Consider the following 13139-nt stretch of genomic DNA (forward strand, 5'->3'; position numbering starts at 1 on the left):
TGAGAATTGTTACAATTTTTGGGATTGATACACTATAAAACACTTTCCCAAATGTCTTCATCTTAAGGACCAAGCTGTTCAAGACCCAGTTTATTGAGGCTCTTTGGAATGGACGAAAGGACAGCTTGTATGTGGGGAGGTTGGTAGTATGGAAGTAATAGTATATCTGTACCATCAGAGTTTGAATCTGAATTACGAACAGAATTATTCTACTTTTCAGTTTAATTTATTTGATTTATAGTTTATTCTACATATTTAGCTGCAAATTCAACATTCAGTTCATTGAACAGTGTATGGATGTGTATACATATATAAATACACACACACACCCGCATATATATAGATATATATCTCCATCCATCCATTTCCTGTACCACTTATCCTCACTAGGGTCGCGGGCGTGCTGAAGCCTATCCCAGCTGTCTTCGGGCGAGAGACACCCTGAACTGGTCGCCAGCCAATCGCAGGGCACATACAAACAAACAACCATTCGCACTCACATTCACATCCTATGGGCAATTTAGAGTTGCCAATTAACCTACCATGCATGTTTTTGGGATGTGGGAGGAAACCGGAGTGCTCGGAGAAAACAGACACGGGGAGAACATGCAAACTCCACACAGGCAAGGCCGGATTTGAACCCGGGTCCTCAGAACTGTGAGGCAGATGTGCTAACCAGTCGTCAACTGTTCCGCCATCCATCCATCCATTTTCTGTACCGCTTATCCTCACTAGGGTCATGGGCGTGCTGGAGCCTATCCCAGCTATCTTCGGACGAGAGGCGGGGTACACCCGGAACTGGTCACCAGCCAATCGCACGGCACATATAAACAAACAACCATTCGCACTCACATTCACACCATCCTGCTCAGTGGTTGCCTGGTGTTCTCAATACAGTATATATAGGCTATCTGCAGAGGTGGGTACAGACTAATAGTGTACTTAAGTAAGACTACTGTTACTTTAGAATAATATGACTTAAGTTAAAGTAAAAAGTAGTCCTTCAAATAATTACTTGAGTAACAGTAAGAAAGTACTCAGTGAAAAGACTACTCAAGTATTGAATAACTGCTAAGTAACTTAAATCAGAGCATGAACATCAAGTAAAATAAAACTAACCAAATCAAATATGAATGTGCTAATTCAGATATTGCTTTAACAAAATCATTTTATCAAGGAGATGAAAAAGGAAATCTGTAAAATAATAAACAAACAAAATCTTTATAAAATACACATTAGGCTCACCAGGCAGAGATTACAAAAACAGGACCAAAGCTACAGTTGATATAAACAGACTACACACCCTGTTGTAATGAAGAAGCTGCTTGTTCAGCCTCTATATGCTACCCTAGGGTCAAATTCTTCAGAACCTTAATGTTGACTATGCAGATGACACACAGTTATATGTAGGCGTTGCACAGGTCCAACTTAATGAAGATCTTAGTGTTGCAGACGGGTTCGAATGAGGGGTCAAGGAGGGGCAGAGAGGACTTGTTTTTAACAGTGACATCGTCCAGGAAGAAGGTCGATGGCGCAGTCATAAGGGCGGTGGGGGGGTAGCGAGACGGCCAAATCCTTCCAGAAATCAGGTGCGAGGTCGTGGTATTCTTCTGGGACTCGAGAGAGATCGTGTGGTGCTACTGGTGGCTGAGGTTCACTGGAGGTCGGGATGGCTGAGAGAAAACAGTGAGAATGGCAAAAAGGACTCCAACCAATAATTGACAGGTTGCTCAAGTCGATGGTGGGGTTGTGTTTCTTCAACCAGAAAAGTCCTAGAACTAACGGAGTCTCCAGGTGCGAGGTCGTGGTATTCTTCTGGGACTCGAGAGAGATCGTGTGGTGCTACTGGTGGCTGAGGTTCACTGGAGGTTGGGATGGCTGAGAGAAAACAGTGAGAATGGCAAAAAAGGCTCCAACCAGTAATTGACAGGTTGCTCAAGTCGATGGTGGGGGTGTGTTTCTTCAACCAGGGAAGTCCTATAAGTAACTGAGTCTCAGAAGAGGGAATGACGAACAGTTGGAGAATCTCCCGGTGGTTGCCAGATGAGGAAGGTGTTCGGTGCAGTCTGGTGAGTCACTTGGGAGATAAGGTTCCCGTCCAGGGCAGTAACCTTCTTGGGGAACGGGAGGGGTTCGAGGAGTAGCCGGAGTTGACGCACCAATCCCTTGTGACTAAAGCTGTCGTCAGCTCCAGAGTCAATGAGGACGGTGACCGGAATGTTGCAGCTCCGTTCGAGGATGCAAGGAGGAAGAATTAGTTTGGCTCACCACGGTGCTCTCGGTCCATGGGGAGCCCGGTCTTTTGGCATCTGTAGGCAGGAGGCGATGAAGTGGCCAGGCTGCCCACAGTAGATGCGCAGCCCGTGACTCAAGCGGCACCAGCGCTACATGGGATCCAAACGGGCCTTGCCCAGCCGCATGGCTTCCTCCAATCCAGCAGGGGGTGGAGAGGAGGCCGCAGGGGTTTCAGCGGGCAGAGGAGTAGCTGGGGGGACAATGCCCGCAGAGTGCCCCAAACTGCGGGCTCTAACCCCTCTCCCTCTAACTCTCTCTCTCAGTCGATTATCTAACTTGATGGCTAAAGAAATTAACCCCTCCAGCGAGGTGGGCTTGTCTCTAGCGACTAAGTCATTCTTAAGCTGTTCGGATAAGCGTTTAACAAAAATCCTCATCAGGGCCGCTGCATCCCACCCACACTCACCAGCTAGAATCCGAAATTCGATGGAATAGGAGGCTATAGAAATTGGAGCCCTGAGTGAGGGCCAGGAGACGCCGAGTGGTTTCCCTGCCCTTAACTGGGTGGTGAAAAACCTTTTTGAGCTCGACCGAGAACAAGTCGAATGAGGCTAACACGGGTGAGAAATTGTGCCACAAAGCGGTAGCCCACCTACCAGCTCTACCGCGCAGAAGGTTAAGCACGAAGGCAATTTTTGCTTTGGTGGAATAACTTAGCACCTGCAGATCGAACACTAGAGAACAATTTAATAAAAATTGGCTACAGGAACCTTGGTTCCCAGAGTAAGGCTCGGGAGGGGGAATTTGAGGTTCTTTGTAGGGGAGGGAGGTTTCGTTGGAGGCAGCAGGCACAGGAGTAATACTCACGGGGGGATCAGTGATGTGGGGGTTGCCAGGGAGCATCTGAGCAGACATGAGGGATAATGATAGATTTCCGGTTTCCGGTCGCTGTTGTAGCGGACATGCCACGCAAAAGATGCCACTCGGCACCCCAGCCTCGCACTACCACCGCTCCCCGCCGAGGTAAACAATAGAGGCTGGCGAGACACAACATCACAAGCAGACGCTAAACGAATCATCCGCCATTAACCATCAAAAACAAGACACAGACATTTGCTTTGCCATGCTGGGATCAGTAGAGACGTTTTGGAGTTTTTGGTGGAGAAGTTTTTCCTTTGGTCTCACCCCGATCAACTCGCCGACGACCGGGCAAGGCAGGACGCCCACCTCACCCGAGGTGGCAAGGACACCTCCGATAATCCCCGGTTAAAGAGCCTCCTGCAAGCGCTCCGAGCCACCCTGTTGGGGGTCCGAGCTCAGTCCGAGGAAACAGAGGCAGACGCAACGCGCCCGCTCCGAACGTCTCGCAAACAGAGACACCCGAGAGACGCCCTGCCTGAGAACTTGTTGGCCTCCTGCTTTTCCTCCCTTTTTCCTTCCTCCCTTCCGTCGAATCCACCTGTCGGCCGTCGAATCCACCTGTCGGCCGAACACTCGGGAGCCTGACTCACCTGCCTCAAACGTGTTAGTACAACATTGCGGTCTACTGAAAGTACAGATTAGTGCATATTTGGGTTTAAATTAACGAGAACAGGAATCCTCAGCTATATGCATTCACTACACGCCCATTCTGCTCATCTCACGTCACAAATCCCTTCCTTTGCCAATGTTTGTCTGTACCCTGTTTGTTTTGTGTTTGTCTGTGTTTTGTCCTGTCGAAACCCCTTTTTATTATTACATTTTCTATAAAATTCACCACTTGCATCATTGTTTTGTGTGACTGGGTTCAGAACATTTTCTCCGGGCACTCCGGTTTCCTCCCACAACCCAAAAACATGCATTAATTGGAGACTCTAAAAATTGCCCGTAGGTGTGACTGTGAGTGCGAATGGTTGTTTGTTTGTATGTGCCCTGCGATTGGCTGGCAACCAGTTCAGGGTGTACCCCGCCTCCTGCCCGATGACAGCTGGGATAGGCTCCAGCACGCCCGCGACACTAGTGAGGAGAAGCGGCTCAGAAAATTGATGGATGGATGGATTCAGAACAAAACCTCTAAAAAGTCTAGAACTCAACGTTTCTAAAGTGTAGCCACCTGTAAACACCTGTTTGGAACATCCCACTGGTGAACAGGCTAATTGGGAACAGGTGGGTGGCATGATTGGGTATAAAAGGAGCTTCCCTGAATTGCTCAGTCATTCACAAGCAAAGATGGGGCGAGGTTCACCTCTTTGTGAACAAGTGCGTGAATCAGATGCCCCAGCCACCTCATCTGGCTCCTCTCGATGTGAAGGAGTAACGGCTCTACTCTGAGATCCTCCCGGATGACCGAGCTTCTCACCCTATCTCTAAGGGAGAGCCCGGACACCCTACGGAGGAAACTCATTTCGGCCGCTTGTATCCGGGATCTCGTTCTTTCCGTCACGACCCACAGCTCGTGACCATAGGTGAGGGTGGGAACGTAGAACGACCGGTAAATCGAGAGCTTCGCCTTTCGGCTTAGCTCGTTCTTACCACAACGGATCGATACAAAGTCCGCATCACTGCAGACGCTGCACCGATCCGCCTATCGATCTCCCGTTCCATTCTTCCCTCACTCGTGAACAAGACCCCAAGATACTTGAACTCCTCCACTTGGGGCAGGATATCATCCCCAACCTGGAGAGGGCACGCCACCCTTTTCCGACTGAGGACCATGGTCTCAGATTTGGAGGTGCTGATTCTCATCCCAGCCGCTTCACACTCGGCTGCGAACTGCTCCAATGAGAGTTGGAGGTCACGGCTTGATGAAGCAAACAGAACCACATCATCTGCAAAAAGCAGAGATGCAATACTGAGGCCACCAAACCGAACCCCCTCTACGCCTCGGCTGCGCCTAGAAATTCTGTCCATGAAAGTTATGAACAGAATCGGTGACAAAGGGCAGCCTTGGCGGAATCCAACCCTCACCGGAAACGAGTCCGACTTACTGCCGGATATGCGGACCAAACTCTGACTCCGGTCGTACAGGGACCGGACAGCCCGTATCAGGGGGTTCGGTACCCCATACTCCCGAAGCACCCCCCACAGGACCACCCGAGGAACACGGTCGAACGCCTTCTCCAAGTCCACAAAACACATGTAGACTGGTTGGGCGAACTCCCATGCACCCTTGAGGACCCTGCTGAGGGTGTAGAGCTGGTCCATGGCCAGGACGAAAACCACACTGCTCCTCCTCAATGTGGGATTCAACTTCCTGACGGACCCTCCTCTCCAGCACCCCTGAATAGACCTTACCAGGGAGGCTGAGGAGTGTGATCCCCCTGTAGTTGGAACACACCCTTCGGTCCCCCTTCTTAAAAAGGGGGACCACCACCCCAGTCTGCCAATCCAGAGGCACTGTCCCCGATGTCCACGCGATGTTGCAGAGGCGTGTCAACCAGGACAGCCCTACAACATCCAGAGCCTTGAGGAACTCCGGGCGAATCTCATCCACCCCTTGGGCCTTGCCACAGAGGAGCTTTTTAACCACCTTGGCGACCTCAACCCCAGAGATAGGAGAACCCGCCTCAGAGAACCCAGACTCTGCTCCCTCATGGGAAGGCGTGTCGGTGGAATTGAGGAGGTCTTCGAAGTATTCTCCCCACCAGCTCACAACGTCCCGAGTCGAGGTCAGGAGCGCCCCATCTCCACTATACACAGTGTTGATGGTGCACTGCTTTCCCCTCCTGAGACGTCGGATGGTGGACCAGAATTTCCTCGAAGCCGTCCGGAAGTCTTTCTCCATGGCCTCACCCAACTCCTCCCATGCCCGAGTTTTTGCTTCAGCGACCACCAAAGCTGCATTCCGCTTTGCCAGCCGCTACCCATCAGCTGCCTCAGGAGTCCCACAGACCAAAAAGGCCCGATAGGACTCCTTCTTCAGCTTGACGGCATCCCTCACCATTGGTGTCCACAAACGGTTTGGGGATTGCCACCACGACAGGCACCGACCACCTTACGGCCACAGCTCCGGTCAGCCGCCTCAGCAATGGAGGCGCGGAACATGGTCCACTCGGACTCGATGTCCCCCACCTCCCCCGGAACATGAGCAAAGTTCTGTTGGAGGTGGGTGTTGAAACTCCTTCTGACAGGGGATTCCGCCAGACGTTCCCAGCAGACCCTCACAATACGTTTGGGCCTGCCACGTCGGACCGGCATCTCCCCCCACCATCGGAGCCAACTCACCACCAGGTGGTGATCAGTTGACAGCTCCGCCCCTCTCTTTACCCGAGTGTCCAAGACATGCGGCCGCAAGTCCGATGACACGACCACAAAGTCGATCATCGAACTGCGATCTAGGGTGTCCTGGTGCCAAGTGCACATGTGGACACCCTTATGCTTGAACATGGTGTTCGTTATGGACAATCCGTGACGAGCACAGAAGTCCAATAACAGGACACCGCTCGGGTTCTGATCGGGGGGGCCGTTCCTCCCAATCACGCCCTTCCAGGTCTTACTGTCATTGCCCACGTGCGCATTGAAGTCCCCCAGCAGAACGATGGAGTCCCCAGCAGGAGCGCTCTCCAGCACCCCCTCCAAGGACTCCAAAAAGGGTGGGTACTCTGAACTGCTGTTTGCTGCATAGGCACAAACAACAGTCAGGACCCTTCCCCCCACCCAAAGGCGGAGGAGGCTACCCTCTCGTCCACCGGGGTGAACCCCAACATACAGGCGCCGAGCCAGGGAGCAATAAGTATACCCACACCTGCTCGGCGCCTCTCACCGTGGGCAACTCCAGAGTGGAAGAGAGTCCAACCCCTCTCGAGAGGACTGGTACCAGAGCCCAAGCTGTGCATGGAGGCGAGTCCGACTATATCTAGTCGGAACTTCTCGACCTCACACACCAGCTCGGGCTCCTTCCCTGCCAGAGAGGTGACATTCCACGTCCCTAGAGTCAGCTTCTGTAGCCGGGGATCGGATCGCCAAGGTCCCCGCCTTCGGCCACCGCCCAGCTCGCATTGCACCCGACCCCTATGACCCCTCCCACGGGTGGTGAGCCCATGGGAAGGGGTACCCACGTTACCCTTTCGGGCTGTGCCCGGCCGGGCCCCATGGGTGCAGGCCCGGCCACCAGGCGCTCTCCTTCGAGCCCCAACTCCAGGCCTGGCTCCAGAGGAGGGCCCCGGTGACCCGCGTGCGGGCAAGGGAAACCTGAGTCCATAATGTCTTTTCTTCATACGGGGTCTTTGAGCCGTGCTTTGTCTGGTCCCTCACCTAGGACCTGTTTGCCATGGTTGAACCTGCCAGGGGCATAAAGCCCCAGACAACTTAGCTCCTAGGATCATTGGGACACACAAACCCCTCCACCACGATAAGGTGACGGCTCAAGGAGGGGTTAATGAAAGTTGTTAAAACAAAAGGTGATGTAACACAGTAGTAAACATGACCCTGTCCCAGCTTTTTTGGAACGTGTTGCAGCCATAAAATTCAAAGTTAATGATTATTTGCTAAAAACAATAAAGTTGATCAGTTTGAACATTAAACATATTGTCTTTGTAGTGTATTCAATTAAATATAAGTTGAACATGATTTGCAAATCATTGTATTCTGTTTTTATTTATGTTTAATACAGCGTCCCAACTTCATTGGAATTGGGTTGTACATAGCATGCGACAAGCATTCCCCCTTACCAAGGTTGGGCAACAATAGGGATTTGCTATTTGGATTAGCCGCAAGCATAATGATGGTAAATAAAGCCACGCGGTTCCCACAATTCATTGCAGCATGCAAATGTGAATATTTGCCATAATAAAGATGTTATTTTTTGTTGTTAATGTATGTTTCTGTTACCACTAGTCGAATGTGTGCCTTATTTAATGGTCAGATTTATGGTTTACGGTGCACGACTTTGTCATTATCAAACCGTGACTGTAGGCTGTGTGTACAATACTGATACCCCGGAAAATTCAGTTGGATCGTCAACAAAGCCCAATAGGCATTGCTTGTTAACAGCAAACACTTCTTAACGCTGTAGTGTACAAGATTGCACGCTGGCTGCAGCAAAGCTATTGGTTAGCAAGAATAAACAACATGTTATTTCAGCCATTTTATTTCAGTGACAAAAGTATTTTGGTCCGAAACCGAAAATGCACTTTTGAGCTATTTTCGGCTATTTTCGGCTGCTGAAATTTAATATAGTTTACCATTTGAACAGCTTTTTATACTCACATCTTGGTGATGAAAAGTGTAATATTTAGGGCTGGCCTACAGGAAAGAGTTGTTTTTTTGTTGTTGGCTACATCCACTGTTGTGTTGGTCAGAATAATTTATTTCTTGTTTTTAGGGAATAATTCTGAAGATAAAGTTCCTCCTGAAAAATGTAATCACAATAGCAACATTTGTTTGAAAGAAACAAGCAAGACCCCTTGCATTTAAGAGTATTTTCCCATATTGTTCAGTCCTACTCCAGATTGATGATGACTAGGTAGTTATCGGCTTGTCAGTTGCGAGGCCTAAAGGTTTCGCCACATAAACACGTAATGTTGTGGCTAACTACACACGTGTGGCTAGGAAATTTTTTATACTGTTTAGCCACATTGGTTAAGAGGTTTCATAACCCAGTGCCAAACCTGCAACACATTTATGTACTCAACATTAAATTTAAAGGTACATGACAGACAACTAAAACTGGGATTTATCTGTAAATTTGTTAGTTCAATACAGCTTTAAAACACTCAAAAACAGAATTCACCAGAAAAAAACGGGGTATCTCAAATAAATATATACCTTTTTCTTAAACACCTGTTTTAGTTGTACTTTTTATTTTCAGCAAACTATTATCCCAGTGGTATTTGTCTAACTGCATATTTTTATCAACAAATGTTAGCTCCAACACTTCAAGAATGCAGATTTGTTGTATTTCTGCTCATAAAGATGGGGGGTAGAGCCATCTCATCACAACTAACCTAACCTGTCAATATTAGCAATGGGCCCGTAACTAAAAGCAAATTGTGTGTAATAATTACAGCAACATTCTCATTGCTGTCAAGCTATAAAATATTTGAAGTTACAAAAGCAGTTACTCAGTCCTCGAGTAGTTTTTTTAAGTATTTATTTGGAAGTCTACTTTTTATTTTTACATCTATCTGACCATCACTGCACGCTGTTTAATTTGACCAAAGTAAGTAGAGTAGTAAGTAGAGAATGTGAATACTTTTGCCACCGCTGTTTTTCACTATTACTGTAGCGAACATTATTATTATTATTTTTTTGTGTGTTGTTTTTGTTTTGTTTTTACAAACCAGCAGTTTCATATTTGGCCTTTAAGTGGCAGTAAAAGGCCTGTCGCTGATGTTTTAACCGATTGATGACAAAACAAAGAAGAGTGCTTACACAGATATGAATAGATAGGACACGCCCGTTTTGATCTGCGTGTCGACGGCGACCCTAAACTAGGAGAGTCAGTCGTCAGTGCAGCGTTCCCTAAACTAGGAGAGTCAGTCGTCAGTGTAGCGTTCTAAGTGGATTCAATGTGTGTGGGCGGCAAGAAAACCAAACGACAAAGGATGCCGGTAGTCGCTGCACACGGTCGTGTACAACGCCGTAACGTTCACAGGCAAAACATGTTTTGTTTTTGTTTTTTCTCTCCAAATGTTCTGTATGGATAGAAAACGCCTTGGCGTTGTACAAAAAGTAAACATGAAAATCGGTTGAGAAATTAGCAAATTACGACTTAATTTCAAGGTCTCAATAATTGCCTTTGACGGGAACATCGACCTCTCCAATATGGCCGCCATGGTGGAACGTCGGTTAGCCGTGCTGCTCCACTGCGCTGGCGTATTCATTTCAGCTTCTTAGCTATGAGTGCCTACGTCTGTGAATCAACGTTTCACGTGTGACTGACAGCTTTTAAAATTGGCTGTGAACTCCCTTTTCATTTAAGGTGAGCCTTTTTGTAGCGACTTAAAACATAACCCTTTAACACACATACATGTACAGCGCATAACCCTAATTCTAACGGCATTTGTAGGTTCCTATCAGAGTGTGAGGAAGTGTTTCAGCTGACTCGCATGTACGACTAGCTTGGCTATTTCAGTTGTGATTGACCCGGGACTCATTTATGTGGATTGAGTGATGTATAATACAAGAGCTGCGTCAAATATTGTTTTACAAAAATAATAATGTTTAGTTTTAAAAACAGTAACGTTCAAAAATGTGTTTATTATTGTGGTTGTTTGCTGTGTACTGCATCATTATACTGAGATGCGCCCAATATGTTTGACTGTAAAGCAACTAATTGTGGTAACTAAAACTAATTATTATTGAGCTTTTTATATTGATGTAATTATTTGTACTGTCTTTTGTAGCACCGCGGGCCCTTTGAGTACCGTAATTTCAACCCTCTGTATGTGTTACGCATATTGAAGAACCTTGTACCTAAAAAATTAGACACCTCTGACATAGTCGTATAGTTAAGGCCGGTGACAACTGCGTAGTGCTTTACTTTTTTGAATTATTATTTTTTAAACCTTTATTTATCAATGTAAATGACAGATTTGTTAGAAAATTTTGAGATTCCTTTCAGAATCGATGTTTTTATGGCATACTATACAACAAAATACGCACAAATGTAAAACATTGATTGCAACTAGGATTTGTTAATGTGCAAACAAAATTGTCTAATTATTGTTGTGATGCTTTAAAAAAAAAATACTACACGCGCCAATGAAAGTCAAACAAGCACGTGAGTCTGATGATCATCAAAATTCAGGAAATTGTCCTAGTGTTCACCAAGAAATTGATGAAAGCTAATTTTTGAAAGGGGATGTACTGATGTTGTGCATGAAAATACACAATTCATAACTATTTGTGTCTCTTTTTACGTAATGTGGAGATGTAGAGTCTTTGAAATGGACACAGAAAATCCTGCAAACTACAACCCCAATTCCAATGAAGTTGGGATGTTGTGTTAAACATAAATAAAAACAGCATACAATGATTTGCAAATCATGCTCAACTTATTTAATTGAATACACTACAAAGACAATATGTTTAATGTTCAAACTGATAAACCTTATTGTTTTTAGCAAATAATCATTAACTTTGAATTTTATGGTTGCCACACGTTCCAAAAAAGCTGGGACAGGGTCATGTTTACCACTGTTACATCACCTTTTCTTTTAACAACATTCAATAAGTGTTTGGGAACTGAAGACACTAATTGTTGAAGCTTTGTAGGTGGAATTCTTTCCCATTCTTGCTTGATGTATTGGGGTTGATTTTCTATGGGGTTGAGATCTGGAGACTGGCTCGGCCACTCCAGAACCTTGAAATGCTTCTTATGAAGCCACTTCTTCGTTGCCCGGGCAGTCTGTTTGGGATAATTGTCATGTGAAACACCCAGCCACCTTTCATCTTCAATGCCCTTGCTGATTGAAGGAGGTTTTCACTCAAAATCTCACAATACATGGCCCCATTCATTCTTTCCTTTCCACGGATCAGTCGTCCTGGTCCTGGACAGCCCCAAAGCATGATGTTTCCACCCCTATGCTTCACAGTAGGTATGGTGTTCTTTGGATGCAACTCGGCATTCTTTCTCCTCCAAACATGACAAGTTGAGTTTTTACCAAAAAGCTCTATTTTGGTTTCATCGGACCTTATGACATTCTCCCATCCCTCTTCTGGATCATCCAAATGCTCTCCAGCAAACAACAGACGGGCCTGGACATGTACTGGCTTAAGAAGGGGGACACGTCTGGCACTGCACGATTTGAGTCCCTGGTTGCGTAGTGTGTTACTGATGGTAGCCTTTGTTACCTTGGTCCCAGCTCGCTGCAAGTCATTCGTTCGATCGCCCTGTGTGGTACTGGGATTTTCGCTCACCGTTCTTGTGTTCATTTTGATCCCACTGGGTGAGATCTTGCGTGGAGCCCCAGATCGAGGGAGATTATCAGTGGTCTTGTTTGTCTTCCATTTTCTAATAATTGCTCCCACAGTGGATTTCTTCACACCAAGCTACTCACATATTGCAGATTCAGTCTTCCCAGCCTGATGCAGGTCTACAATTTTGTTTCTGGTGTCCCTTGACAGTTCTTTGGTCTTGGCCATAGTGGAGTTTGGAATGTGACTGTTTGAAGTTGTGGACAGGTGTCTTTTATACTGATAATGAGTTCAAACAGGTGCCATTAATACAGGTAAGGAATGGAGGACAGAGAAGCCTCTTAAAGAAGAAGTTCAAGGTCTGCGAGAGCCAGAAATCTTGCTTGTTTGTAGGTGACCAAATACTTATTTTCCACCATAATTTGCAAATAAATTCTTTAAAAATCAGATAGTGATTTTATGGATTTTTTTTTTTTTGTCATAGGAGAGGTATGATATGATTAAAATTACAGGACTCTCTCATCATTTTAAGTGGGAGAACTTGCACAATTGGTGGCTGACTAAATACTTTTTTGCATATCTAAATAAGATGACAATACACATTTTTATTTTTTCCCCCAGCATACAAGCTCCACTCCAGAAATGCAGGTTGACGGAGGAGAGGAGAAGACTGCCATGCAAGGAGCAGCAGCAGCTCCTGCGGCAGCCACTGTAAAGCCAGTGTGGGCTTTGCTTGAAGAAGCGGGGCAAATGAAGACAGAAGGGAACGCTTTCTACCGGGAAAAGAACATCCGCGCAGCTGTTGGCCGTTATCACCGTGCTCTTTTGGTCCTTAGAAGCCTCAATTCTGAAGTGCCGTTGACTTTGAAAGGATTTGGACCTGAAAGGCCAGCTCTCACATCTGAACAAGAGACATTCCTCAGAAACACAGAAGTGGACTGCTTCAACAACCTAGCTGGTATATTAAAACATGGCAGAGTGCAAGTGTAACTGGATTAGAAATACAGTGGTGCCTTGGGATATGAGAGATGACTTAATAGCTTTTCATTTGGCACATTTTTTTGCTT

The 13139-nt window shown here is 46.5% G+C and overlaps 1 protein-coding gene across 2 annotated transcripts in view; it reads left to right on the top strand.

Annotated features, from left to right (window-relative positions):
- The first annotated feature begins 9681 nt into the window (after nt 1-9681).
- ttc9c (tetratricopeptide repeat domain 9C) overlaps nt 9682-13139 on the top strand; it is a 13149-nt gene continuing 9691 nt past the window's right edge. The window contains exons 1-2 of one of the 2 annotated variants that reach the window (XM_061788204.1): nt 9682-10135; nt 12694-13030. In XM_061788204.1, coding sequence (XP_061644188.1) covers nt 12715-13030 — 316 coding nt within the window. In that variant the 5' untranslated portion in view covers nt 9682-10135; nt 12694-12714. Of the gene's footprint in view, nt 10136-10155; nt 10265-12693; nt 13031-13139 lie in introns of those variants that run through there. The other variant, XM_061788205.1, reaches the window with a different exon arrangement.

Source organism: Phyllopteryx taeniolatus, chromosome 10, assembly GCF_024500385.1.
Source record: "Phyllopteryx taeniolatus isolate TA_2022b chromosome 10, UOR_Ptae_1.2, whole genome shotgun sequence".
NCBI classification, from domain to species: Eukaryota; Metazoa; Chordata; class Actinopteri; order Syngnathiformes; family Syngnathidae; genus Phyllopteryx; species Phyllopteryx taeniolatus.